The sequence below is a fragment of the Rhododendron vialii genome, chromosome 13a, assembly GCF_030253575.1.
Source record: "Rhododendron vialii isolate Sample 1 chromosome 13a, ASM3025357v1".
Lineage (NCBI taxonomy): Eukaryota > Viridiplantae > Streptophyta > Magnoliopsida > Ericales > Ericaceae > Rhododendron > Rhododendron vialii.
This window is the reverse complement of record NC_080569.1, coordinates 9,642,048-9,669,119: the sequence shown is the minus strand read 5'-3', so window position 1 is coordinate 9,669,119 and position 27,072 is coordinate 9,642,048. Positions and strand designations below refer to the sequence as shown.

General features: G+C 38.6%; 3 protein-coding genes across 3 annotated transcripts; 1 reads left to right on the top strand and 2 right to left on the bottom strand.

Moving 5' to 3' along the window:
- Positions 1-10,310: 10,310 nt before the first annotated feature.
- Positions 10,311-12,965, bottom strand: LOC131314800 (large ribosomal subunit protein uL29-like). Its single transcript, XM_058343652.1, has 4 exons — positions 12,806-12,965; positions 12,537-12,672; positions 12,238-12,394; positions 10,311-10,629 (listed from the first exon to the last, which is right to left on the bottom strand). The coding sequence occupies exons 1-4, from the start codon at positions 12,807-12,809 to the stop codon at positions 10,555-10,557; spliced, it is 372 nt and encodes a 123-aa protein (XP_058199635.1). The 5' UTR covers positions 12,810-12,965; the 3' UTR covers positions 10,311-10,554.
- Positions 12,966-20,021: 7,056 nt separating this feature from the next.
- On the top strand, positions 20,022-22,176 carry LOC131314799 (protein SODIUM POTASSIUM ROOT DEFECTIVE 1-like). Its single transcript, XM_058343651.1, has 3 exons — positions 20,022-21,106; positions 21,252-21,327; positions 21,650-22,176. Exons 1-3 carry the CDS (start codon positions 20,303-20,305, stop codon positions 21,826-21,828), a joined length of 1,059 nt encoding a protein of 352 aa, XP_058199634.1. The 5' UTR covers positions 20,022-20,302; the 3' UTR covers positions 21,829-22,176.
- Positions 22,177-25,699: 3,523 nt separating this feature from the next.
- Positions 25,700-26,764, bottom strand: LOC131314797 (dirigent protein 10). Its single transcript, XM_058343650.1, has one exon. It carries the CDS (start codon positions 26,706-26,708, stop codon positions 25,806-25,808), a length of 903 nt encoding a protein of 300 aa, XP_058199633.1. The 5' UTR covers positions 26,709-26,764; the 3' UTR covers positions 25,700-25,805.
- Positions 26,765-27,072: the final 308 nt, after the last annotated feature.

The window sequence follows — 27,072 nt, the reverse complement described above, 5'->3', positions numbered from 1 at the left end:
TTATGGGGAGTGAGATAAGGTTGGGGGTATATATAGAGGAGAGAGAGAGTGTCTGTGGGCGAAATGGTTGACCCTGGGGTACGCGTTTTACTCGCTTTTCATATTAGAAGGATGTAAGGAATGTTACCTAGCATTAGTTTTGACTTTTGAGGGGCAGGATTCGACGCGATATGAGTTTTGAAAATATTATTTAAGACGAGTGATAAAAGATAGTTCCGGATACTCTCTCCGTTCCGATTTGTTTGTCCATTTTCACTATTTAGAATCTCTTACAAAATTGTCGATATGTTTTAATTTATAATGTTTTTTTTATAGGCAATATGAATCTTATTTGATACATCTCATTTAGATTTAAAATATGATATTTTCGAAATTATGCAAAACATTATAGATTATGAGATATAAATAATTTTTTAAAAGTTACGTACATCAAAATTGGACAAACAAACTGGGACGGAGGGAGTATTATTTATGAAGAGTGGACCCATATTGGCTCATTTTTTCGAGTTTCGATAAAAAAAAATATACATATACTTTTACGATTTTTCTCGCCGAGACAAAAATTACAAAAATTTGAAGTAAAACTAACAAATAACGAATTTTTTTTGAATAAATACACACAAAAAAAATGTCGTACTAATCTAGTTTATCCAAAGCCACCCGAAAATTTATAGCCATACGACATTTTCATTGTCCTCTAATTACTTTTTTTGGTTTTGAAAGTTGAAGATGAAGAAAAAAAACCCACTGAAATTAATGTCTGGTGGAGAACTCGGACAGCTATCAAGTACGAATCAGATTTTCTATAGTTTTTAGCTTTAATTCTTGCGACTAGAAAAATATTAGAAAAAAAGCTTCTTGTAGCCACTGAAAAATTTATTCGATTATGAACTTCAAAATTTTAATTCATATTACGTGTTCGTTCAATACTCGTATTATTCTCGTTTTTTGCATGGCTCTCCTCTCTTTGTTTGACTTGAAGACAGGCACAAGATTTGGGATAAGTGAATAGTCAAACAACTACGTATGCATGTATGTATTGGTCAAAAAGGGACCTGGGGGGCTGCTGTCTCTTGAAGGGACAGCAGCGTGCTGTTCAGGCTGAGGGGGTCCCACTCCGGTCCCGCTTCAACGATCGGAAACGTTCACTTCGTAGAGCTCGTCGAGTTGAACAAGTATGTAAAAAATCAGTTTGATCGGATATATTTAAGTGCTTGATCGGAACACATATAATTTTTTAATAATGGATTCTAGTAGATTTGATTCAGTGTTTCGGATCCATTCTTTTCAAGACGAAAAGGTTTCAATGAGACACTTAATGATATCCGATCGAGCTAATTTTTTACGTACTTATTCAACTCGACGAGCTCTACGAAGTGAATGGTTCCGATCGTTGGAGCGAGACCGGAGCGGGACCCCCTCGGCCGGGACAACACACTGCTGTCCCGTGAAGGGACAGCAGCTCCCCTAGTCTGTCAAAAAGTGTGCCCAAATCGGGATCCGATCTCTTCTGTCCTGAAAACTCCTGTACCTCCTGTGTCGAGGGATTTTCCAGCTGTTGAATTGTGTGATTTTTTTTTTATGTTTTAAATTCAATGGCTGGAAAACATTTTGACACAGAATCATAGGAGTTTTCGGCTCAGTAAATCCTGCCTCGCACAAATCATGGTTAATCTTAAGCCTCAGTTTGACGAACCCCAAACCAAGTATGTTCCTCGCTCTGCAATCATATGGAGTGCATAACTTGACCCTTGTGTAATGGCATCCACACTAGGCTCGTTTCTTCTTCTGTAAAACTATAATAACGAGTAAAAGGGGCAAAAAGGTTATGCATCAGTCTCGCTTGTTCATGGGTTAGAGAAACGAATGCTACAGTTGCCCGGCTCTAGTAGTGAGCAACTGTTCATCGGATAACCAATATTTATTATACTTTAAAGTGTTTGTCTTCGTTTCCCCACATGGTTTTAGCCCCACTTCTTTTTCAAGCATGAAAAGTATTATTAGATTCTTGAAGTATAAATAAAATAATGGGTTTGATGTTAAAATAGAGAGTAATGCAGTATGCATTTTGAAAGTGACTAGCTAAAGTAATAAAGTGGTCTTTTAAGGTATAATTTGGTCTAAAAATTAAAGAGTCTGATGTAGATGCTCTAACAATTCATTAGCCTACGCAATTAATTGCTCTACATATATACTTCTTTCTCCATTTTCGCCATCCGAATCATTCTACCTTGTTTGTTAAAAAAAAAAAAGAAAACAGTTTCATACCATGACTAGGGCGTGTTTGGTTAGTGTAACTATTTATTTATTTATTTATTTTGATAACTCATTTGTCTATACTAGCTTTCGTGCACGTCGACTAATTCTGGAAGATCAATCCCACCGCCCACTTTTTTTGTTTTGATCACGACCAAAGCAAATTTAAAATAAGTAGACTCTTTTGATTTCTAATTTCGCATTTACTAACTTATTTCTATCATGACCTCATCGAAACAATGAACAATACGAAGTAAAGAACACAACAAAATATATACAGGAACCACAAAACAACAACAAAAGAAAAAGAACAAGAACAAGAAAACTCCTGTCAAATGGTACGTTTTTAGCACAAATTGGTATTGGTATAGTAGATCATTGATTTTTTAAGCATGTTGGACCTTTTCTACCGATCCTATGGCCGGGCCAGATTAATTGCTTTACGACTTATGCGTGTTAATTAATTACGGAGTAATTAGAAGCAGCGAAAATGTACTCCCCCGGCCATGAGGTCTTATCCAGTGATTGTTTATCTGCTCTATCAAACCTAATATGATTGGTCATACAGATTTGAACGAATTTTTCTTTGGGAAAAAAGTCTGCAACAATACTCCATTAAACAAGTGCGGCTCACATATAGGTTGTTAGAACATATATGATTACGATATTATATGATTCTTTTGATTTTATTTTGATTGTAATTGTTTACGATTTTACTATAATTAGGATGATCCTCTTCCATAGTTAGGCCCCCTCATTTTGTATAAATAGTGGCTTCATTAATGTATATATATATAGTTTTATTATCGAATTCAATAAAATATCTTCTCTCATAGGTCCTTCAAGTCCCGTACCGACATGCTTCCTGGCAGGGCTGCACGCGATTTCTGGATGCAACCGTAATCACTGTCAGACTCCATAGGTTCATTTGTTGACCACCGAAAGTGTACCTTGTTTCGTCGTTGTTGGTTCAGATCAACGGGTAATTCGTAATGCATAGTCCAATATCCTATTTTGTGTAAATAAGTAATCTTAATTTCTACGTCAATAATTTGATGAAATAAAACACCAGGGAGAGACTCACACGGAGAAAGAATGATAGAATTCAATTTTATATTGCTAAAATATGTTCTATAAGATTGAGACTTTAAAAAAATACTACTACTCTTAGTTTGACTTATATTTTTTTATTATATAATATATAATTTGCTGATAGAACTATTCAAGTTTGAAGCTAGATGAGTCGATCAGTCAGATTAAAGGAGCGGTCAAGGATCGGACGGGTCTTGGTTTCTGCCGAGTACATTTAATTACAACAAGGAATAGTTCTATATTGGTAGATAGATTAGGAATTGACTTTTGATATAATTTTGCAATTGCATGGTGAGAATGATCTTAGACTGTATAATATGACAATATACTCTGCAATATGCACATGCATATTTCATGGAAACTTCTAAGCAAAAAACCTCACCAAATTTGTATGATACGAAAATTATATGGTTTTGATTTTATTTTTATTCAGGCGAGCGGGTCAATTTACACGTACATTGACGAATTGTGAGATTTTTCGGTTTTTATGTATATATGAGAAATTTTGAACGTATCATTAAGGCAAAATTCTATTATGCTTAAGTTCCTCAACTTCCTCTCGGTTTTATTTATTTATGAATTCATGAGATAATATTAAAAAGACTCAAACAATACTGTAGAACAAGAAGGGCACCTGAATTTTCACCCAAATGTTTCATAAGCACTTATACTTTATTTTATTTCAATTAAACACCTATAGTTACAAAACCCCTTAAATTAGATACCCAGTGTCATATTCCCTCAAAATTCTAACGGATGTTGCACACCTGACCTTGTTAGACTCTGAGATGGCTATACTATGGTGAGATGGCAAAATATAAACTGAGTGGACAATTTTTATAAGGGGAAACTTCAACCTCTCTCTCTCTCTCTGGAATGCATTTGGACACAACTCCTCTTTCACCTCCTTCAAACTCACGTCACCACACCATACACCACCTTAACTACTGCCCTAATAGTGTTCTACCCGTTTGCACTCATCTCAAATCTCACCCGGAACCTATGACCCCACAACCAACCCCTTGGTTGGATCCCTTCCTTCAGCCTCTTCGCCTTCGCCTCATTTCCAACCAACACACCCTCAAAAAATTTTACAAAGTCAGAATTAATCAATAATGAACTTTAATTTCCCATTCCTTTTGAGTGATGAACAGGGATAAACTATGAGAGAATCGTACGGTGGTCGAGCTATATACCTCTCACCACTGCCGGCTTTGGGCTAAGGCCCAAGAGGCGTGGGCCTTAAGCCCCCAAAAATGTCAAAAAAATAGGACTCCCACTTATTTTTAGGATATAGTATATATGTGTTGTTTTGGAGATCAATTTTAAACCTAATAAGACATTTTATACTTAAGCCCTAATGGCCCAAAAAAATGGAACAAGGAATGCAAGAAAAAACAAAAAAGAGGAGTACAAGGTTTAAACGCTACTACTCCGGTACTTCTCTCATTACAAACAAATACCATATCCGAATCAAAATTATTCAGTGTGATTGACTTTTTATTTGATTTTCGTTTGCAATTATTAAGGGCCTCACTTTCGAAGATCGTCTTAGGCCTCAAAAATCTCAGAGCCGGCCCTGCCTCTCACTTTGGAGAGACACATAAGGTGGAATATTTGAGCAGTAATGATTCTCACACATATATTTTTGCACATATCTTGCACATACATTTTTGTGGGGTCCATATCGGGGTTCCACAAAATGATCTGAATCGCTCATCTTTTTTAAAATATTTTTTGGAGGGTTTTTGTAAAAAATCAGCTCTAACGGATATCAGTAAAGGCTTTCTCAGAAATCGTAGGACGTATCATTCTGTTTTGCCCTACGAATTCTAAGAAAGTCCTTACCGATATCCGTTGGAGCTGATTTTTTACAGAAACCCTCCAAAATATATTTTTAAAAAGATGAACGGTTCGGATCATTTTGTAGAATCTCAATATGGGCCCCACAAAAATGTATGTGCAAAATATGTGAAAAACATATGTGCAAGCAGCATGGTTGGGAGAGAAAATGAACAGGGATCGAGGAGAGGATGGATTCGAAGAATCTGAATCTGGAGATGGAGGTGTTTTTACCGATTTTCTCTCACCAGATAGTTTGACAAACTGCGGAAAAAGAAGTAAAACTTCTCTTACCCTTTGCCTGAGGGCCACGGAACTATTAACCACACACAATTGCAGACCTCTCAGTGCGATTGTGACGGCCGTTTTGTTGGGTTGTGGATTTCTAATCATGATGTTTTTTTTTTTTTTTTTTTGACACAACGATAACAAGTAATATTATAGATCAAGAGAAGAGAACATCAGGAAAAAACTCAATTCCTAAACAAGGATCAAGAAATCAAAAGGTGGGGACTCCGTCCAAAGGCTACACCCAACTCCAACTAAAACAAAAAATCCTTCTCAATTTTTTTATTTTTCATTTTTAGTCAAAAATTTGTTCTCATTTCTATTGTTCAAAGTCAGACTATATATTGTTCCCCTTCTCAATTTTCTAATTTTCATTTTTAGACAAAGAAAAACAGACACGAATAAAAGAAACTTGCAGTCTAGTTTGCGAATAGGGATTAAGGTTAATATAGTAATAATATATTAGCAGTTAAAAAGGGGTAGGAGCTAGAGTTATGAATTTGAAGTGTTCCCATAATATATAAATACTTATTATAGTTGAACGTAATTGATAGGTATTTATTGAAAACATTGGGACTTATAAAACTCTCGTCATTAACTATAACCAAAACACTGTCCCAATTAAGGGCACCGATTAGTATTTTCCAAAATGAAAATGAGGTACTCTATATATGCTATGATTTGTATATATTCATCAACACTGAAATTTAGCAGTAGAAATTAATAGTGGGAATCCCATTCCACTGAAATGAAATGTGGGAAACAACAGTGGGAATGCCCTTTAATTTCTCCTAGCTATATGCACTAACTGATTGTTTTTCTCCTGTCACACTGAATGAATGGGTCCCTAAGACTGGCCCAACTCAGCATGTGATCGGACAATGATTTATAATACTATATAGTAAACGTTTTCCTAATTAATTGTGGTCACGATTTAAGTCACATAATGTGCCGGCATGTGTCGGTGCGGGAGCGCGAACGGGAGTGTGAATGCGTCTTTTCAAAACCTCCCGAACAACTAAAATCCGTAAGTGCAAGGATTGAGAGCGCAAGCGGTTAGCGAGAATTGAATACGAGGACGAAGACCATTTTGAAGGATTATGTGACTAACGTCACAGTAAAGTGAATGGGAAAACTGCGGGAGTGCCGTGGAAGACATTGTGACGTAGTAGTATTAATGAAATATCAAAATCACTGTGTGAAAATTCAGCGGCTTCATATGACCTAACTGGTTCGTTACTGTTACCCTGTTAAGTACACCTTTGCGCGTTTCCTTTTTGTTTGGCAAATCATATTCTCTCTCTCTCTCTCTCTCTCTCTCTCTCTCTCTCTCTCAATGCACATTCTGTGCAAATATGGAAACGGCAACTCATGTATTTAAAATTCACCAAAATTTTCAGATTGATGCTTCTTTCTTCTTCTTTGTTACACTTCTCAGAAATTATATACTCTCTCCGTTCTTAATTGATAGTCCACATTTTTATTTTTGGGTGTTTCAAAATGAAGGTCCACTTTGACAAGTCAACACAAAAAAGGGCCAACTTTCCCTTTTTACCCTTCTTCAAAAAGGACAAAATTGTGTGTATGTATGTGAGAGAGAGAGAGAGGGAGAGAGAATTGTATTCAGTTTTAAATTCTTGAACCGACTTTTGGACTTTGCCGCCTAAAAAGCCTCTGGATTTGTTTTCTCCTTATACGGAAACAACCAGTTTCCATCTAAATTGTACTAAAGCTATTCAAAAAATGAGGGGCAAAACTGGAAAGTTAAAAATCTGTGCTAGGATAATAATTACACTCCCATAAAAAGTTGGAATTTCGGAGCGGGACTCACAAATTAGAACGGAGGGAGTATATACTGATTTTTTTTTCAGTTCATATAGTATGTCCTTATTATTGGTCCGACCAATCACACTACTACACCCTAACTGTACTTGATGAAATTAACAAAGCCATTTTCCATCATAGTGGAGTAATACAGTTGATTAAATAGCCATCTAATGAAATCCTTGTGGATATATTCATACCTGAACTTTCTATTAATAGAGAATTAAGCTGCTGGCTTCCACTAACGTATCCATCACTAGAGAATTAAGGAGTGGGCACCAAAGAATCTCTGCTACTATATACACACCGCGTTTACCAGTAATGGGGATATGTATACTTGTAAGGATCGAGGAGGTCTTAATTTTAGGTTTAGAGATCGATCCAATACTTCCAATTTATGTCAAGAAACTGAATTAGTATTTTCCTTTTATAGTGCATGGGAGAGTGGTAATTAAAGTTTTGAACAGAATCTCCACACTGCTTCTGGTTCCTTAACAACAGTGTCAATACAAAGCAATACTCCAGAATTGGGAAGACCATCTTCTCACATAGTAACTGCAAAACCTAGCTAGGGCGGACTTGGGGATGCTGCCGAGCAGCTCCATGCCGAGCGGCTGATCCGGTCGTTTTTCTCGGCACAGACGACTTAGATTGAATTTGAGCGTATACAAATTTGCACCGTCCATTGCTCGGTTAAGATTCGAGCCATTGATTGCCGAGATGAGCAGCCGGATCGATTATTCTGCAGTGCTGCTTGGCTGTATGTTGCTTAGAAGTCGCGAGATAAAAATCAACTAAACAAATTTAGGCCCATCATCACACCATTAAAGTTAGTTTGAAAATCAGAGGCTCTTAAGTAGAAGCTTTTTGGTAGATTCAGGAGCTAAATATGCTTATAAAAAAAAGAAAGATTCAGGAGCTAAATATGGGTCCTACGCACAACCTACTAAGGAAGAATTTGTTTGTCTCAGAAAACTGAACGTCTGTCGAAGGGCCAGGGACAAAAAACAAAAAAAGAAAACGAGGAGAACTAGAGGAGTAATTATTGGGTGGTCCAAGACCACCACCACATAATGCTTCAACACTCTTATTCACAACACATTTTTGTAAGCCCTATATTTGGTTGGTCTTGAGGCACCACGTAACATTGCCCCAACGCCCTTATCCACAACACATTTCTGTATGGATCCTAAAGAAGAATAGGGTGGATAAGAGTTTTAGGGCACCATATTTAGAAAAAAAATCCATTTTGACAAACAAACATGATCCAGTGGTGGGACCGAAACATGACTTCCTGTGGTGTAGACTGTAGACAGAAGAAACATGACTCTCCGAGAAAATTCTTACTTGTGGACCCTAGCCACTGGAAGAGAACCTTGTTTTCCAATGGTTCACAAATAGGTCCTAGCTAATAGTACTATACACCAGGAAAAGGAAATCTCCCCTTATTAGAATGTGAAACCACTGAATATCTGTAATTAGCCGCGTGTTGGATGTGTTCATATTGCAAATCCCCAATCGTTAATTGCCCGAATTTTGACACAACTGGATACTATTCGATCAGTTCGAATCAGGAGTGACTTGCACAATATTTATCTCGTATAAGGAGTGACTTGCACAATATCTATCTCGTATAAGGAGTGACTTGCACAATATCTATCTCGTATACATTCAACACGGGATGTGCTCGTTTTCTTGTACCAGGAACCCATATCAGCCTATCAGGTGATATACAAGAGGACCATAAAGCATAACGAATTAGCACATTCAACTAAATCAAAAGGCTGCGAGTCGATCTCACGATTATTGAGCCAAGTTTGTTTTGTTACTTGCTTCTGGTTAGGGTACCGTGCTTGTTTTTTAGCGACCTGTTCCAGATATAGCCAAAAGCTTAGCAAAATAAATCTTACTCATCTGTCTAACATGTTTTCTTCTACTGAATTTTTTACCCACAAGACCATGTCAAAAAAATTACCAAGGTGCGATGTTCAAAAAAATTACCAAGGGGAGCGGAGTGCGATGTTCGGGTTCCAATCTAAGCCTAGTGACCGCTTAACTGAAAAGCAGTGATCAGAGAACCACGAATGAAGAGGGTAAGTTATTCTTCAACTAGGTGCAAACCCTCAAGGCCTATATCTTCCTCGAGCACTCCCCATTGCCCAGATGTTTGAATCCAAATTTCTGTACAACCAGCCAAATACTCCCTCCGTCCCATAATATTTGTCCGGTCCGCAAAACGGAGACTTAAAAATAATACAATTTTTGTAAGAAAAGTTGGAAAAAATTTCAATAATTTACTAAATCTTGACGAGTTCTTTTAACTTGTGAAAAAAATTTGAATTTTTTCTTGAAAGAAATATATTATTTTATATTCCCCGTTTTGCAGACCGGACAAATATTATGGGACGGAGGGAGTACTGGTTTAATGAAGGTTACTGATGGATATCAAAGAAAAGTTCATGGATACCAAAGGTTAATTACAAGGCAAACTGTGAATTGGGTAGAATCGATACTAGTAACCTCGGGTGTTGATATGTGTCTAGATGTCCATATATATACTCAATAAAATAAACCCCAGTGGCTTCACGCGGAAAACATTCCTTATTCTAAACACATTGCAGATCAAGAGAGTACTCCAGAACATATCTGCCCGATTTCATGTGCGCAATTTGCATACTGCATATATCCTACTGGGTCGTGTCAAGGATAATTGCTTAGGAAGACAAATATTGCTATCTTGGTCATATAGGAGCACATAGCATTTCCAGAGAAGACTGAGAAGTAGCAATTGGAGTAAAAGGGTAGGGAAATTTGACCAAAGGTTTAGCATTTCAATTATAGCTTCACTAATAAGGGTTTTTTTTTTAATGAACAGAGACTAAATCAAAGCTTCGATCATCACTTTTTAGGCCAAGACAACGTAGTGGTAACTGAGTCACCTGAATACAGTTAATAGTTTTTTAATGGGTAGACACTCAAAGGTAGACAAATTGAGCAAGCCACAATACTGCATGAAAAATATAGTATAATTAAAAAAAAAACCTCACATTTAAGTTCTCATTCATCATATGTTCGGCCGAAGAGGGCAGAAACAAATAATAGGAAACTGATTGCATTGTCCTCAGGATATAGAGAATAGAAACAAAAGCCTTCAAAGGAAATTTGGATCCTAAACCTGGATGGCATAGTTCCTCAATAGGAAATACATTAAAAAGTAGAGAGAAACAATGGCCTTCAAAAGCAAGTTGAATGCTAAACCTTGATGGCATACTTCCTCATTGGGTAGTACATCTCCTTCTTTTTCTCCCTTTCTGTCTTCAATGACACCTATGTATGAAACACAGCAAAAATGAGTAACCTATCAACCATTCTTATATTGGGAACTTGAAGAGCTGTTGCATGCAATAAACCAATAATCCCAAGTCTAGTGATGAGAGTTTCTGAGACCACCCTACAACATTCTTGTCTTCATTTTTTCTCATCGGCGACAGTTAGTAATTTAGTATTGTTAGAATAGTTAGATTAGCACATTAGAAGAGGAGTTCAACTCTTGACCTCCTTTCTCCCAGCCCCTAAGTGCACCCCCTATGCTACTGGGCCATAGGCCTCTTGGCTATAACATCCTTATCTTAAGAATTAGAAAGCCCAATAATGATTTAATAGGTTCAAATATAATTGCTTTGATTTGACAACAATGTTGCCAGAATTCTGAGATTCAAATCAACACGCCGTCCAACTACAAAAATAAATAAATAATTGGCACATTTGAGGTGGTGGCTGATGTCCAAGGTTTGTCAATGAGAATAATTGTTCAACACAAACATACAACAATATCCGGATTACCCACAAACTTCTCTAGGTCCTGCAGCTTCAGCATGTCAATTCAAATTATACACTAAATAAGCTGAAATAACTGGAAATAAGCAGGATCTTAACCATGCCTCTATTTCATTCAAACAATTCTGAGGAGTAAAAATCTTATACTTTACAGAATCTTTTAGTGATTACATCCAAAAAAATGTCTAGAATCACAATTCCATCCCAATCTTGATCCCAATAGCACTTCAATCAAGTTTTTCTCTTACTCTTTACTTATTATACTTGTGTCTGTGTGTAAAAGTTCCCTCTCCAAACTTCTCCTCTAATGAGGACCTTCATTTCAAAACTTGAAGAAAGTGAAAGCCTCTCCCAAATAATAGAAGTATTGTTTAAAGCAGAATGTTTGGAGGGAGAGTTGTGGTTTTAGTTGCTCATTGAAAACCAACTAACAAAATTTATGATTTGAATCAAGTTTGGAAGGAGAATTGAATTTGGATTTTTGCCGGAAAAATTAGGTTATCAATTATCCCACTTTTGCCTGAAAAATACTAGTACAAAATGATAATAATAATGCAAAGGATGAAACGAAGTAGAATCGTAAGATTATTGATCCGATTCTCCACTCCTCAAGTCCCTCCTAGATATCCCACACAGAATCCCAATTTTCAACACACTTCAACCTCCCCTTAAAGCCCCGCCGGTACATAGTAGATTGCTAGCTTTATCCCAGTCAGCAAAACTACCACAACCATAATCAGTTCAGTACGTAGACAATGACTTAGCAGGACCCGAAGTTCACGATTACTCTGAAGCCTTTAAATTGCGTTCAAAGCCCCTGCTCCGCACTTGTCAAATATCTAATGAAACCTAATTATATCAGCATTTATCGTTCCACCTGGAAAATAAGCAAGCTTCATGCCACCAGCTTTTGCTATCTCCCTAATCACACAAATGGATATTTAACCACTTCCCAGTTGGCATTGCCATCAGATATTCCATAACAGCAAAGAGTACAGGATGGGAGTTAAAATAATAATAATTTGCATGACCCACAAAAACATTGAGAAATTCTCAAATGCACAGAAACATAAAAGAGCTAAAACGAGGTTATGGTACCTGGTGCTTGGTGAGGCGTCTCCTAATGGCTCTGGTCTTCTTGGGACGCAGATCAAGGGGCAGGTACTTCTTGTTCTTGTAAACCTCCCTAAGCGCCGCCTTCTGCTTCTGTGAGATCACCGTCAACACCTGTGCTATCGACAGCCTCACCACCTTACTGCACATCCAATCAACCCAATGCCAATTCGAAATGAACAAACCTTTACATATATTATACAAGTCAGCAACCTAGAGAGAGAGAGAGAGAGAGAGAGAGAGAGAGAGAGAGAGAGAGAGAGAGAGAGAGAGAGAGAGAGAACATCTTGGAGAGCTTGTTGGGGGCACCGCCAGTGACCTTGGCGACGCGAAGAAGAGCAAGCTCTGCTTTCAGATCCTTCAACTGCGCCAACAGATCCGCCTTGGACTTCTGCCTCAACTCGTGAACCTTGATCCTTGCTACTTCCCAAAACAAAATAATCGAAAAGGAACAAAAGCTTCATTACGCATATACATACATAAAACACACGAACATATACAGTAATAAAGGAAATTGAATACTAGAATTACGACTCTTCTTTGTTCCCCTTACCCATGGCGTCGTGTCTCTCTGTATGTCTATGATAGCCTGATGAGAGGAAATGAAACCCTAGCCGTCCTCGGCGGTTTTATTTTGCTAAATACTATCAGAAACCCTAATTCTCAAATCGAGCGCGAGACGAATCCGACACGGGTAACTGCACGTGCGGACCGAATCATGGGCTCAATTGATCGTTTTGTGGTAGGTCTGTTTGGCCCATCGTGGCCCATTTACCGTGGCCCATTTTTATGGCCTGTGAGTGTGCTGAAATAAATACTTGACAAATTAAGAAATTGGAAAAATGACAGTCAATAATGTGTTTTGATAATTAATACCCGCCAAGGATATTTTTAACATTAACAAATGTTCTCAGCTTATCCTTGGCGGGTATTAATTATCTAATCATGTCATGAGCCGTCATTTTCCCTAAGAAATTTACTAGTACTACCATGGATCATGAAGCATCTTATGTGTGGATTCCTTTGGGTATTGTGGAATTATATTGCACAGCATATAGAATAGAGAATAATAAGGGCTTTTTTTTCTCGAAAAGTTATGCATCGAAAATGATATAAGTATGTTGACGTATTTTATTGCGAATGGTAATTTACCTGATAAGCCAAGTGGTAAATGATTAGCCTCTCTACCTCTTAGGTTTGACATGAATCATCCATTGTGTATGATAGCCAAGAAAGTTGTGTATCACAGTCAATAGCTACGTACCAATGGGGCATGGAATACATATGTATCCTTGGAAGGAAATACAGATTGTTTTGGTATTTCAAATGGAGTCAAGACTGTAAATTCAAAGTAAAAAATGCAGTGGAACTATCCGCAGTTGAAAAATATGCACCACCACCTTCTAAGGATGTGGAATTTAAATATAGAAATAAAAAAATCTTTAAGGTTTTGGTCATATGTTTGCAGTTTCATTTTTGTGCCCTTTTTTGGCCTAATTATTGGTGTGCGAGTCATGAGGAACTATAGTCAGAATAACCTGATAGTGAGCTACTTGATTTCCTAGCCTTTAAATACGTTTTATAAAGACAAAAAAAAAAAAAAAAAGCTAGGAGAAGTCTCCTTTGGCTTTTCCTTTTCTTTTTTGAACGGCAAAAGAAAATTTCATTAATCTTGAAATTGCTATATGACTAATAGGAACAAGAGAACAATATCATATTTGAAGAACAATCTTCTGTCCAATTCGAAACTCAAACTTACGATTGACCAAAAAATAATCGAGAACACCCAAAAGAGACGAAGCCCTCCAGAAAGGCCGAAGCCTAAACACACTTTGGGTTTTCCTTTTAACATCATAAGACTAACAGATACTACTAGGATCAACTATGTGCTGAACATGTGTAGGGGTAGTTTTGACATCTCCATCATATATAATGATGGTACGAGGACACTACGGGGCACATGCTATTTTGCCTTTAGGAAAGTAAAAGAGTGTTGATCCATTGAGAGAAAAATGCTACTTTTTATCATGGTGCCATCTTGTCAAGAAAAACAACAAAAAGAAAATGAAGGGAGAAAAGAATTGCAGGGAAACAAGCCTCGCAATAAAAATCCAAAAACTTTTAAGTGGCCCGTTTGGCGGGCGGAGAAGGGAGGGAGGGGATAAGAAATTTGAGGATTAGCTGATATTGATCCCTCCCTTTACACCCGGACTATTCCTCCGACAAATGAACTAAGATTCACTCAGCGATGCTCACCCCATCCCGTCATTAACTTATCCAGATGGGCACAATTACCAATGCTCCCCTCAAAACCTCTCCAAACTCTTTTCGTGCTCTCGTCGCCACTATAAAGTCTTATATAAATACAACTAAGGCCTTGTTTTCACTAAACTTTTTTTTTTACTACAATTTATTGCCTTTAGTTAAGTTGTTCATACTAAACTAAATTTTTTTGACCAAAAAGTTAAGTTGATTTCAATAAACTAAACATCCAATACATTTTTTTCCACTAATCTAACACATTTCCTACAACTTTTAGTATAATGAAAACACTTTGACTACAAATAGCTACTATAAAAAGTCCACAACTTCTAAGACAGTCAATTGTTCAATTCTCTTTAACCTCTAAAATATACTAAACCAAGCTTTTATGGTTTAGATGAGCGATGTAAAATGAAGTCTAACACTCCCCTCACGTGCAGCCCAGATGCACGTGAGGGGGCTGCACGTGAGGGGGAGTGTTTTACTTCATCCCACGTCGCTCGTTTAAGCCACTCAAACTCTACTTAACATATTCGATCTAGAGGTTACTCCACCTACTACCAATTAATTTTAGGTTGGAATTCTCAAAAAATCTTACCACCCCAACAGCCGTGAGCCGACAGCCTCTAAAAAGGAAAAAAGAAGAGAAACCATTGATTTTAAGAGTATACCAAGAATCCCATTTGTAACAACATTCGAAATTTCGAACTCAACTTGGGCAAGTGCAAGTGACTAGAGTCTTTTTGCAGAAAACTGCGAAAGAAGATAGACATGAGACATTTAGAAGCTAAGAAACCATTGAGTTCAAATACTAGTAATTAAATATAGAATTAAAGACAAAGAAGAAAAAGGAAATCCAAAAGGATCAGTACTCAAAGGGCCTGTTTAATCCTTCCAATGAAACGAAAGCCCCCACTGCTTTAAACGCGTGATAATAAAACAAATGTTTAGTTTCAACGAGACCCACGCAGCATTAAAAGTACTACTACGATTTAAAAAGAAGAAGAAGTGGATATTTGGAAAATATCCTAACTTGATTTTCATAACAGAAATGCTGGTACAGCAGAAGTGACACAGACAGTGCGTATAGTGCACGTTTGGGCCTGTTTCGGGTTCAACAAAAATAATCAGAGCCGCTCATTTTGTTCAATATATTTTGCTTAAGGTCTCCGCAAAAAATCAGCCTCATCCGACATCGATAAGGGCATTTACGAAGCGTCAAAAATCGCTTTAGAAATTTTCATAAGCAATTTTGGATGCTTCGTAAAAGCTTTTATCGATATCGGATGGAGCTTATTTTTTTCGAAGACCTTAAGCAAAAAACATTGAACAAAATGAGCGGCTCCGATTATTTTTGTTAGACTCGAGACGGGCCCAAACGCGCGCTGTACACCCTGTGCCCACTTCTGTTGTACCAGTAGAATTGCTCCTTTCATAATTGAATCGAATTTTTTGTTATAGCGTGCAATTGTGCATTGAGAATACGTCCTTGTAAAACATACTACTCCATTATTTATCACCTTTTAAATAGTGAGTTTGGACAGAAGAGACTTTTTCAGAATATTTTAGTTCAGTAGTGATAAAAATTGTAGTACAATTTTAATAGTAATACCAAATTCTACGCAAAAGGTAAACTCTAACTTGGCGATGTGCATTATCTGTTCAGTGCCATGGTACAATCCCTATGTGGCATGTCGATATGCAAAAGTTAAACCCCTAGAACATATGGTGCAACCTTTTAGTCACATAATCCTGAAAAATATCATGCACTCGCGCTCTCAATTCTCAATTTCGCGAATTTTAATAGCTCGAATTTTGTTTCAAATGCACTTTCACGCTCTCACACGAACATCCGAATTACGTCACTTAGGTACAGCTGTCCCTGGTTTGTGGGGTCCGTTTGGTAAAAAGAGAGAAGAAATTGTTATCTCTAAGACAATCATAAAAGCAACATCCAGCACCCGTTCGTATTGCTTTAGTTCATCTTAAAAATCTGATAACAAAAATTAAGATTAAAATCGACCGCAGTTGATTCTAGGCCCACCCGCAAGAAACTAAATTAACCAAATTAAAGCCCTAAACTTGCGGATAATCATGGCAGTGTTTGGGCCCAAGTGTATTTTATAAGAACATGTCCAATGCAAATCAAACAGCAATTAGAGGCCACGGCGGATTTCTATTTCGGTCTCCGTGCCCAGAGCCTGTCGTGACAGTGAGGGTTTGCTGGAGTTTTCTCTCCATCGCTTTGGTCCGAGGATCCATGTGTGCCCCAAGCGTTGGCGCGCCTTCCCTTGGCCAGAGTAGGCCGGCGTGCTTATATTGGAAGAGTCCAAGATGTTGTTTACTTGTTTTTGCTTGCGTGTATGTCTGTTTCCATCAGTTATGTGTTTGTTGTCTGTGATTTGGTTTCTGCACCATCCTGAGGCAGCTAGATTGATAGATTGCTAGCTCCACGTGACCCGACCCTTAAAGGCGGTGTGTAGTGAGCTTTTGGCTTGACTTAAGATCTAGACATTAGTTTCGTCTCTCTGTCTCTGCTTTTATTGTGTATTATTTTTCTGTGATGGGTTGGCTGTAGTTCTCATTTTCACTGTATTTGAATGAAATCGCTGTAAGTGTCGTTTGACATTTTAATGAAATGTGCTTAAAAAAAAAAAAACAGTTAGATAAACCCAGTTAGTTGGATGCTTTAATGGAAAGTAGAAGCCAACATTAGTCAACCAGGTACATCGATTTAATGCTAATCAATGAAGTATCAAGGAGTGATCAAGAAGTGTAATTATGATTATCAACTTTTAAAGTCCACTTGAAATTAGGTCACAAGGGGAAGCTGAGCTAGACCTAAAAATAATAAAGGAATACACCACAGCCATTCGCAGAGTTTAATCATTACAATGCTCTTTCACCTGTTCTATATTATATAGTACATATGTAAATTAAAAAGCAATAATGTGTCTCTAGCTACTTCGAAAAGAATATGAGTATGTACGTTCATGCACGTACATATGTATTTTGGACCCGTCTCGGGTCCAACAAAAATGACCTGAACTTCTTATGTTGTTCAATATATGATTTATTTAAGATTCCTGTAAAAATTTAAATTTTCCGATTATCGGTAAAAACGTTTACGAAATATCCAAGTTTGTTTCAAAATATAGGCTTGGATTTACAAGATCCTGTTCATCAAATTATCAGGTAAATTCATTAGGTCCCCCCCCCCCCCCCCCCCCCCCCCCCCCGGCCCAATCTTCGTTTGTGTGCATCTTTCAATAATTTAGGGTAAAGTACAAGTAATGAGGTAATATATCACCTGCCGTTATGCGCATTGTTAGCTAGGTTTTACACATGTGGGCCCACCTAAAATCATACACATCTTGTCTGATTACCTTTATAATACTCCAGTACTATTGTTTATTTTTTCTTTTCCAGACTATAAATTGCCTGTTTCTTTTATAATTTAGGTGTCCGAATTAATTTGCGTTCATCCGATTAATCTCGAGCGTCCAATTCCACTGTCCTCCTGCGGGGAGCTCCTTACATTTGACTGTTACTCTGTCTCATATGGGTTTTTCAACATCTCTACTTACTTTTGACTTTTATGGCATGTTATAATTAATAGTATGATATTGAAAAAGATTAGTAGACGATACCTGTAATTCATACAAAGCTTGACTATGTATTCATGTGAAATTATTAATGCTTAGTCATGGAGTTGTTGTCAGGGGCGGATCTAGTATAGGCACAATGACCCCCCTGAAAATTGTGTTCCAAAGAAGGCCCCCAGTCTAAGTTCGTAATATATTTAAAATATTTCGAATATTTCTACATTAGCTTGTTTGTTCCGGTGGTAGGAATCCGCCTATCCACAGGTGTGACGCAAGTTCCGAATCCTAACGCCTACATCCTCCATTTTTTTTGTGTTTTAATGGTTAAAACACACACTTCTTCATGTTTTTTTTGAGTGTGCAGACTCTCAAATCCAAACGTAAACTATCTCGTGTAGCATTGGTACCACAAAGTCATTTACAATAATATAATTTCCTACACAATTCAATTACTATAATTTTAAGTTCCACATAAAATAAAATAAATATGTATTTTCTTAAAAAAAAATTTACAAGCTCAACATCAACTACCACTAACAAGTACTTTCATGTATATATACACTCATTTTCGAATTAAATAATAAAATTGATGTGAGTTTGCCTATGACTCTGAAACATATAAAGTTGTTCTTAAAGGAGTGACCCCTCTGTCAAAAATTTCTGGATCCGTCACTGGTTGTTGCATATGTTTTGTCATTGAATATGCTGTTCATTATACTTTTAATTAAGTGATAATGTCTGAACACGACAAAATTACCATCAGCCTATCACGAGAGTCCGCATCTTGTTGTCAGAGAAAAGCAATAATTTGCACATAATTCTCAAGTAGTAATAGTAATTTATGCATGCAAAAACCAATTAGCAAGAAAACACATCAAGAAAGGGCCAAATTACTAAAAAAAAATGGTCATGAGTTCTTTTTTTTTTTTTTTTTTCCTGTTTGATCAATCAAACAATATGTCTACCGACAATTGAGAAATGAGGAAAATATGATCATTTTGACCATGACTCTTGCATGTAAGTGATAATGTGATCGGATTTTTCATTCATTTCAACTCAGAATGCCAATCATTTATTTTATGAAATTAAGAGTGAAAATATTGTGAAATTTGATAAATATCGTCCATTGTCTCGTGAACGTGTCTAAAATATCTCTAAACATGTACTTAAGCATGCAAAGGTGAAGCGAATTTAAAATTACCTTGACCATCACAGCAGTACAAAGTTCATATTAGCTCATCACAAGACAAGTAAATGAAAGCTCCGAGGTTACCATTTCCCCTTGAAAAATGTAACTCCCCTTAGCCTCTCTGTTGTGGGTACATATTCCATATATGCATGTACACACGCGTACAAATCCATTTCAGATCTCACAAAGATTATCGAAACCGTTCTTGAATTTTGGTATAAAGTTGGATGTTTCGAGAACACCCTTATCTATACGATTAAGCTGATTTTTCAAAAGAACCCTAAACAAAATAGTAGATCCAATTAGTTTTGTGAGATCTGAACTGGGTTCAAAATAGATTTGTACACGGGATACACCCATATTGTTTCTCATGAATTACATATTTCAAGCTAGACAAGAATGTCTTTATATGCCATTTCAGTCTACCCAAAATAACAATGATGTGGCAATAATAATAAAGAGTACTTAGCTTTGAAATTCGCCCCCCATATATGCCACTATTAGTGGTAGTAATCATTTACTAATAACACAGAAAAATAACAGAAATGAACACAACTGGTTTAACCAGCTCCCCCAAAAGATGGCATGAAAAACAGTTCATAAAACTAAACCCCGAACCATTCATGTTCTTTCTTAAACAATTTCATGAACGTTTTTCATATATCCTAGCATTCCTCCGAAAGAAATAAAAAGGTAACCACAGCTTTTTCTTTCCTGGTCCAAACAAATCAGAGAGAGTATCCTCCAAAAATTTTATAGTAAAATTATGCACATTATTGGGACCTAACTGCTTCTTTTTTCTCTCCCCTTAGAATCACTCACTCTCTCTCTCTTTCCAATCCACTTGCTTTATAAGCAGATTAATTGCCTTCATTTTGAAGATCTTCCTCACACTCCCCTCTTCACCTCCTGAGTTACAAGTTTTTTTTCCCTGCATATCACTCAGGTCACCAATTTGCTCTCCCTTTGAGGTATTCCCTTGATTCCACAAAACATGAAAACCATAGACCTATTTTGTGCATCTCCAGCTTCCACAGCCATATGTTCAAGCACGGATCAACGGTCCATGATCCGCCGTGTCACGAGGCCTATCGGCCGCCACCCAAAAGCCCTCCCTCCCATACCATGTCAGTCTCAACCACCCATTGATCCCAAACCTTACCATCAGAAAAACAGAAAGAGCACTTCCAAGAAGCAGAGTGATTTCCAGAGGAAAAGCTCCGTTGACAAAAGTGACCTGATAAGTCCTCCTGGCTCCTCTAGGTACCTCCTTAGTGACACACCATTTTCCGACATGTTATCGGATTCGGATCGTTTCAAGGCGTTGGTTCCTAGCCAGACAATGAGAACAGGGCGCCATGGTCCTAATGATTCTCCATCATCATTATATTCACCCCGAGCGCGAGATTCGGATCGTTTCAAAGCATTGGCTCCCAGCCATAAAATGAGAGCAGGGCACCATGGTCTTAATGATTCTCCATCATCATTATATTCATCACGAGCGCGAGATTCGGATCATTTCAAAGCATTGGCTCCTAGCCATAAAACGAGAGCAGGGCACCTCAGTTCACCAAAATCTTCACTAGGAGGGCGAGATTCGGATCATGTTAAAACGTTGGTTCCTAGCCAAAAAACAACACTGGGGAACCCTAGTACACTAAAATCTTCATCACGAGGGCAAGATTCAGATCATGTCAAAACATTGGTTCCTGGCCAGAAAATGGGAGCAGGGGATCTAATTTCTGCCGATTCTCCGTCTTCAAAATCTTCATCAAGTCGCTCTTGCCCTCGTGATAAGGTGTTTTTTCTTTCTTTTATTCTGTTTTTGTCTTTCTGTTTCTTGTGCTTCGTCGACTTCTTTATTTAGCTATAGTTCCACCAGGAATATTTTTCAAAAACACACATAGAGGTTGTTTCATTATTTGTGATTCTTGGCTATGCAGGTTGTGAAACTGAAGGTAGCAATACATTGCAAGGGCTGTGAGGGAAAAGTCAGAAAACACATCTCTAGAATGGAAGGTAAGTAGAACACCAAGGATAAAGGCTAGGGGTACATGGGACTAACGAGAGTTGCACTTAGTTTCAACAATTAGCCAAATAAACAAGAAAACTAACCGCGCTAGTTGGCCCAACGGTTGTTTAGTTGGCTATAGAGAAGATGATGATTTCTTGATACTCTTGTTAATGAGTTGATTTGGGACTACGGTAATGTAACTTCTTCTAAAATATGCCATAAGAAAAACAAGTAAACTTACTTCTGGCAATTTCCTTAATTGTTTCTATGGCTGGTTTCTTGTTAGGTGCATAATTTAAAGCAACAACTCTCTTTTTTTTTGTGCAGGGGTGACATCGTTTCGCATAGATTTGGCAACAAAGAAAGTGACAGTCATTGGAGACGTGACGCCATTGGGTGTACTCACAAGCATTTCAAGGGTGAAGAACGCACAGTTTTGGCCATCTCCAACTTCTTCTCCTTCTTCTTCTTCATCATCATCGCCAACGGTTGGCCTTGATTACTGATCATAAACTCAAACCCCAAGGAATTAACCTGTACGATTAGAGTTTGTGCGTGAGTAATTAGGTACTTAATCACTATCGTGTGCATTTTACGATGTAAACATATTACTTGATGAGGGGACCAGAACTACTACATCTTCAGGTGGTTGGAAAGAATGTAAAGTAGTAAAAGATCGGTGTTGTTTGGTTCTTTTGTGGTAATTTCTTGGGGGGAAAAAACCCATGGTGTGTCTTTTTTGGCTTTCACCTTTCCCTTCTTTTAATTTGAAAACCTGCCTAGGCTGGCAAGTTTGTCTCTGTACATTTCATACATCCACTTTTGTATCCAAAAGCATTGTGATTTGCCCAAATTTTTTTTTTTATGTGTTGTTTCACTTGGTACAAATTTCAGTTTTAGCCAATTGGTTGAATTTCAAGGTTACCCAAATGATTGAATCCAATGAAATTGAACTTAACTTGCCTTTTTAATGACCCATCAAAGACTTTTAAAATCAACCAAATGTACTTAAAATCTCTTTTTTAATCATCAGATGTACTTAAATCAGACATCCAACTACTGGCAAACATTTCAAAGATGATGAGGCAATCCTTGTTTAATCCATGCTTCTTACCCTACCCCCCAAAAAAGAGGAACTTAAGAATCTGATTCTAATCTAGGCTAAAGAATATATTTGAAACTACAAACAAGAAAGACTTTTTCATCAAAACCTTTTAAAACCAACACTGATCAGGCCAAACAAGGCATCATGAGCTCCAAGCATGAGGCAACACCAATGATCAATCATCTGCGAAATGGGGACTGTGGTGGGTACTCGAGGGCATGGAAGGTTATGGGTCTGGAAAGAGACATAACAGCACTTTTTTTCTTTTTCCTTTCTTTTGGGATATGGCCATGAAATGGAAGTGGTAGAGGTGGGTGGCTGTTCAGCCTGTTCTATCTGTTTTGGACTTATGAATTTGGAGAATCTTAGAATATTGTGTGGTTATTCTTTCCATTGTGTGAGAATGCCACAGAAGCACAGGACCAGTCCAGTTTGGGGTGCACCTTTTTGAACAAACTTTTATTTTTGAGTCGAAGTAAGTAGGGTACTTCGAGACTGGGGTGGCTTTTGTTTGAATTCGTTAGTGTAATTTGATTTTCAAAATGGTGAACGAAGTAAAAGCTTTTCAGAGTCTTTGAAATAGGGAAAACTTCTGTAACAGTGTGATTCTCGAATTCGGAGTCTCACTCTTGCAAGCTGCGGCTTTTTCGTTCTTTCCTACCCCCTTGTATCAAGTTTTATCCGTAGAAGCTCTAACTCTTCCAAGAATGGCCTTATTTCAGTTAGAGAATTAAGACTATAATTTGAGTATCGGTTTTTTTTTTTTTGGATCCACAATTTGAGTATCGAAGTTTCGGAGGGACACGCGAAGAGAAAGTAAATTGTGATGAAGTAAAATCCATTGCATTATTTTCTCTCTGAGTTTGGTGTGCTCTCTCCCAAGGTTGGAAATAATGATAGGAATCTAGACTTTTTGGTAGGGTAATCCTTGTGTTTCCTCCTCTGTTTTTGCTTTTAGGAGTTTTCCCACACAACCAACTGTACCGAAAGGGAGTTTAGAATGTTGAGAGGTTTAGAAAGCAAGCAAAATTCCAAATCCCTATCCAAACCCTAACCTAATCATGTGATTTTAAAATCGAACTTTTTGTGTGTTCCCTTTCATTTGTGGCGTCGCTTTATTTTCTCTTTTGACTAAAAATCTTGGTCGGCTGGAAAAGAAAATACCAGAATTACAAAAGGTTGAATTCAGTCCATCCATCAAGGGGTTTTATACTAATTTATATGCTTTAAATTTACTTTGGGGAGGGATTTGTTGAGATGGGGGGCGCAACATGAATGGCAATGACCAGTGAGGTGGTTGCCAACTATGGATTTGTTGAGATGGGGGGCGCAACATGAATGGCAATGACCAGTGAGGTGGTAGCCTAGTTGGCAAGATTCACTATCTTTCTTAACGGAGATATGGGTTCGAGTCCCGGCAGGTGGCTTGGCGTCTGTGGATGAGTCTTTGGATCACTACTGAGGGGGAGCTTATGCCAATTGTGCACTAGGTGGTGCCATGGTGACGGCCCGTCCTCCCAGACAGTAGCTATGGCTCGAACCGGACATTCTATCGGCGGGCAAGGAGCCCATATGGTCACGTCTAAGGAAATTGCTACGCTGGTTACCTCCTCCTACTCTTTTTGCGGATTAAAAAAAAAAACATGAATGGCAATGCTGTGGTTTGAGATACCCATGTTTTTGTTTGTGAAGTACTAGTATTTGGATGGGGGATGATCCTTGGGTCTAGACTTTGACACCGAAATGGGTTAAATCCAAACAGATTCTAGCAATTATTCAGGGAGGGCAGAAGTATATTCCATTGCAATCAAACAGCCTATATCAAAAAGGTTGAAAACGATAAAAGATGGTTAGAAAGGGTCTAAGACCTAAATGCTACAGCCCAAATGTTAATGATGCTCATGTCTACTCCATGCATTTGTGGTAAATAATGCTACGCCACCGCTAAGTTCCACTCCTCAACCTATCGCTCGCCTAAGTGGAGGTGGATCCCACTTTTCAAAAAATAAAAGCAGAATGGAAAAGAGTTCGCCTTTTTTCTGGTTCGAAGAGAGAGAGAGGGAGGAGGGTTTTCCAGCAGCGAGCGAGGCAAGAATGAAGCAGACGACGAGAAGCGCGAGCTCGTCTTCAAGGAAGAGGGCCAGGAGTACGCTTAGGTCCTCCGCATGCTCGGAAACGGTCGGTGCAAGGCCACGTGCATCAACGGCAGGAAGCGTCTATGCCACATCAGGAGGAAGATGGAGAAGAAAGTCTGGATCGCCGCCGGCAACATCATCATCCTCGTCGGCAAGACTGAGGGATTACCAGGACGACAAGGCTGACGTCATCCTCAAGTACATGCCCGACGAGGACAGGCTCTTGAAGCGTATAGTGAGTTGTCAGATCGTGGAAACTTTATATCCATTTCAGAGTCAATTAGCAATGAGTGGAGAGGTCTCGGTTGTTATTAAGTGATCACTCATTCCACTTTCAAGAAATGTGAAATTCATTTTCTTAACATCCCCCTCATGTGCGGGCGTTTGAGGTCTGTCACGTGTGGCCACTTTTTGGGTCCTATCATCGTGCAGCATTTTCGCTGGTCTATCATCGCAGGGTGTGGATTGTCAATTTTATAAAATGTGGGGTGGAACATGCCTCGCTCTGATACCATGTGAAAACTTTAATTATATCCATCTCAAAACCAATTGGCAATGAGTGTAGAGGTCCCAGATGTTATTAAGTAATGACCCATTCTACTCCTAAGAAATGTGAGATTTATTTTTGCGCTAAAAAATAGTTATTTCTCAAAATACTTGGGTAAAAGTAATAAAAAATTACTTTTTCGATTTCTCTCGTCGAGACGAATCAATAACCACAAAAGTTTGATGCAAAACTAACAAATGCAAAAAAAATTTAAATAAAGACAAAATTTTCAAATTTAAATTAAGTCCAAAAGAATGAAGCCTAAGAGTTAGGAAGGTCTTTACCAAACAAAAAAGGAAAAGAAGATAAATTTTTCCAGAAAACAAATCAAGTACTCCATATTTTTATTCAATTTAGCTTCTTATAGCATGTAACTATACAGAGGTACGTTAAAAGAAAATCGTTCGAATCGCAAAACGGGTCTAATCCACACCGAACCGTTCCGTCCTATTTAATTAGTCTGATTCTACGGTTCATTAGTCAGGTTATGGTTCTATATAAATAAGAACAATTAATTATGGTTCGGCTACTGATTATCGATTAAAGAACCATGGTTATCTACTCCTATTATTCTGTCAAGCTGCAATGTGTTTCAACAAGAACAAAGGATTTTCAGCATTCAAACATCTCACAAACAAATTTCAACAACACAAGAACAAACCACCACCATCACATCCAAACACAAACACACACCAGCTAGTAAGTCAAGAACAAACTGATCTGCACCACAGTCTCAGCTCCTCCATCGGTATTAAACAGCCCGTTTAGACCCGGAAACGTCTTCACAGTTGCGAACCCCTTGGCATTCACATACTTCCCGGTTCCCCCCATAACCGCCAGCACCGATTCCGAAACAACCGTCCTATGAACCCCGAAAAGGCTGATGCTATCCGCGTAACCCCCACTCTCAAACATCGCGGTGAACGCCATAGTCTGGCTGCTCCCATCCTCGGAACTCGCCACGTAAAACCCCTGAGCCTTCCCCACCAGACCGGAACCCCCCTCGTGCCCCTCGGTCAGTTCGTCGTCGAAAGCCATCAGCGTCCCGAACATGAGCTTCTGGAGGGCGGTCCCCGAGGGGAGGTTGATTCCGTTCAAGGCGGGGAAACCGAACCCCCCGTTGTTGAAGTTGTTGTTCCCGTTGTTGTTTTGCATCACGCCGGAAGTGCCTCCGCCCAGGCCGGTGAGGAAGGGGAGGTTGTTGTTGTTCATGACCCCGCTGTTCCCGTTGTTGACCGGGAGGCCGTTGTTGACGGGAAGGACCGCGCCGTTCGGCTTGGCGAAGGGTACCTGACCGTTGACGGCCGGGTTGGTCACGATTCCCGTCATGGCTCTGGCCGTGGGGTTCGTGCCGCCCAGCACGTCGTGCATGAAGAAGGTCAGGGGGTGATCACCTGGGGAGGCGGTGGCCGCAACCCCGGCCGCGGGAGTTGCGGTGGGAACAGGGGTTCCTGGCAAATCGGGTGCCACGGGTGCAGTGGCGGGGACGACAGCCGGTACCTCCTCGTCGAGGATTCGCGCTGAGGACGCGGATGTGATCGCAATGGCTAGGAGGAGGAAGGCGATAACGGTCCCGGACGGAAGTTGATGGTTGGCCATGAGGTTGCGGAGGAAATTGAGGGGACTACTTGTGTATGAACGAGGATGTTTTTTTTGGTGATGGAGTTTGTTGATTTGGTTGGGTATATATACTGAACAAATCAAGTTCCAAGACTCAACGTAAGATATTATGATGGAGTTGATGAGATGGAGTAGGTACTAGGAACATTTGTTTCCACCTTCTGGGTGTATTCGTTAGAACTTGGAAACGTAGGAATTGTAGACTGGAAAGAGTTAAGGAATGAAGTATTTAAAAATGTGTTTTGTCACAGAGCAATATGCCTCAAACCCAGAGGTCCAAACCTTAGCTCGACCCAGGATGTGCTACTGTGAGTCTGTGTAATGTCCAAATTTGGGGTTAAAC

Bases quoted from the DNA above. Each gene is read 5' to 3' on its own strand.
- LOC131314800 (XM_058343652.1), bottom strand. The intron at 12,395-12,536 runs GTTCTCTCTCTC...TTGGATGTGCAG, and splicing joins CCCAACAAGCTCTCCAAGAT to TAAGGTGGTGAGGCTGTCGA. The intron at 10,630-12,237 runs GTACCATAACCT...TTTCATACATAG, and splicing joins GACGCCTCACCAAGCACCAG to GTGTCATTGAAGACAGAAAG.
- LOC131314799 (XM_058343651.1), top strand. From the start codon at position 20,303: ATGAAAACCATAGACCTATTTTGTGCATCTCCAGCTTCCACAGCCATA. The intron at 21,107-21,251 runs GTGTTTTTTCTT...TTGGCTATGCAG, and splicing joins GCTCTTGCCCTCGTGATAAG to GTTGTGAAACTGAAGGTAGC. The intron at 21,328-21,649 runs GTAAGTAGAACA...TTTTTTGTGCAG, and splicing joins ACACATCTCTAGAATGGAAG to GGGTGACATCGTTTCGCATA.
- LOC131314797 (XM_058343650.1), bottom strand. From the start codon at position 26,708: ATGGCCAACCATCAACTTCCGTCCGGGACCGTTATCGCCTTCCTCCTC.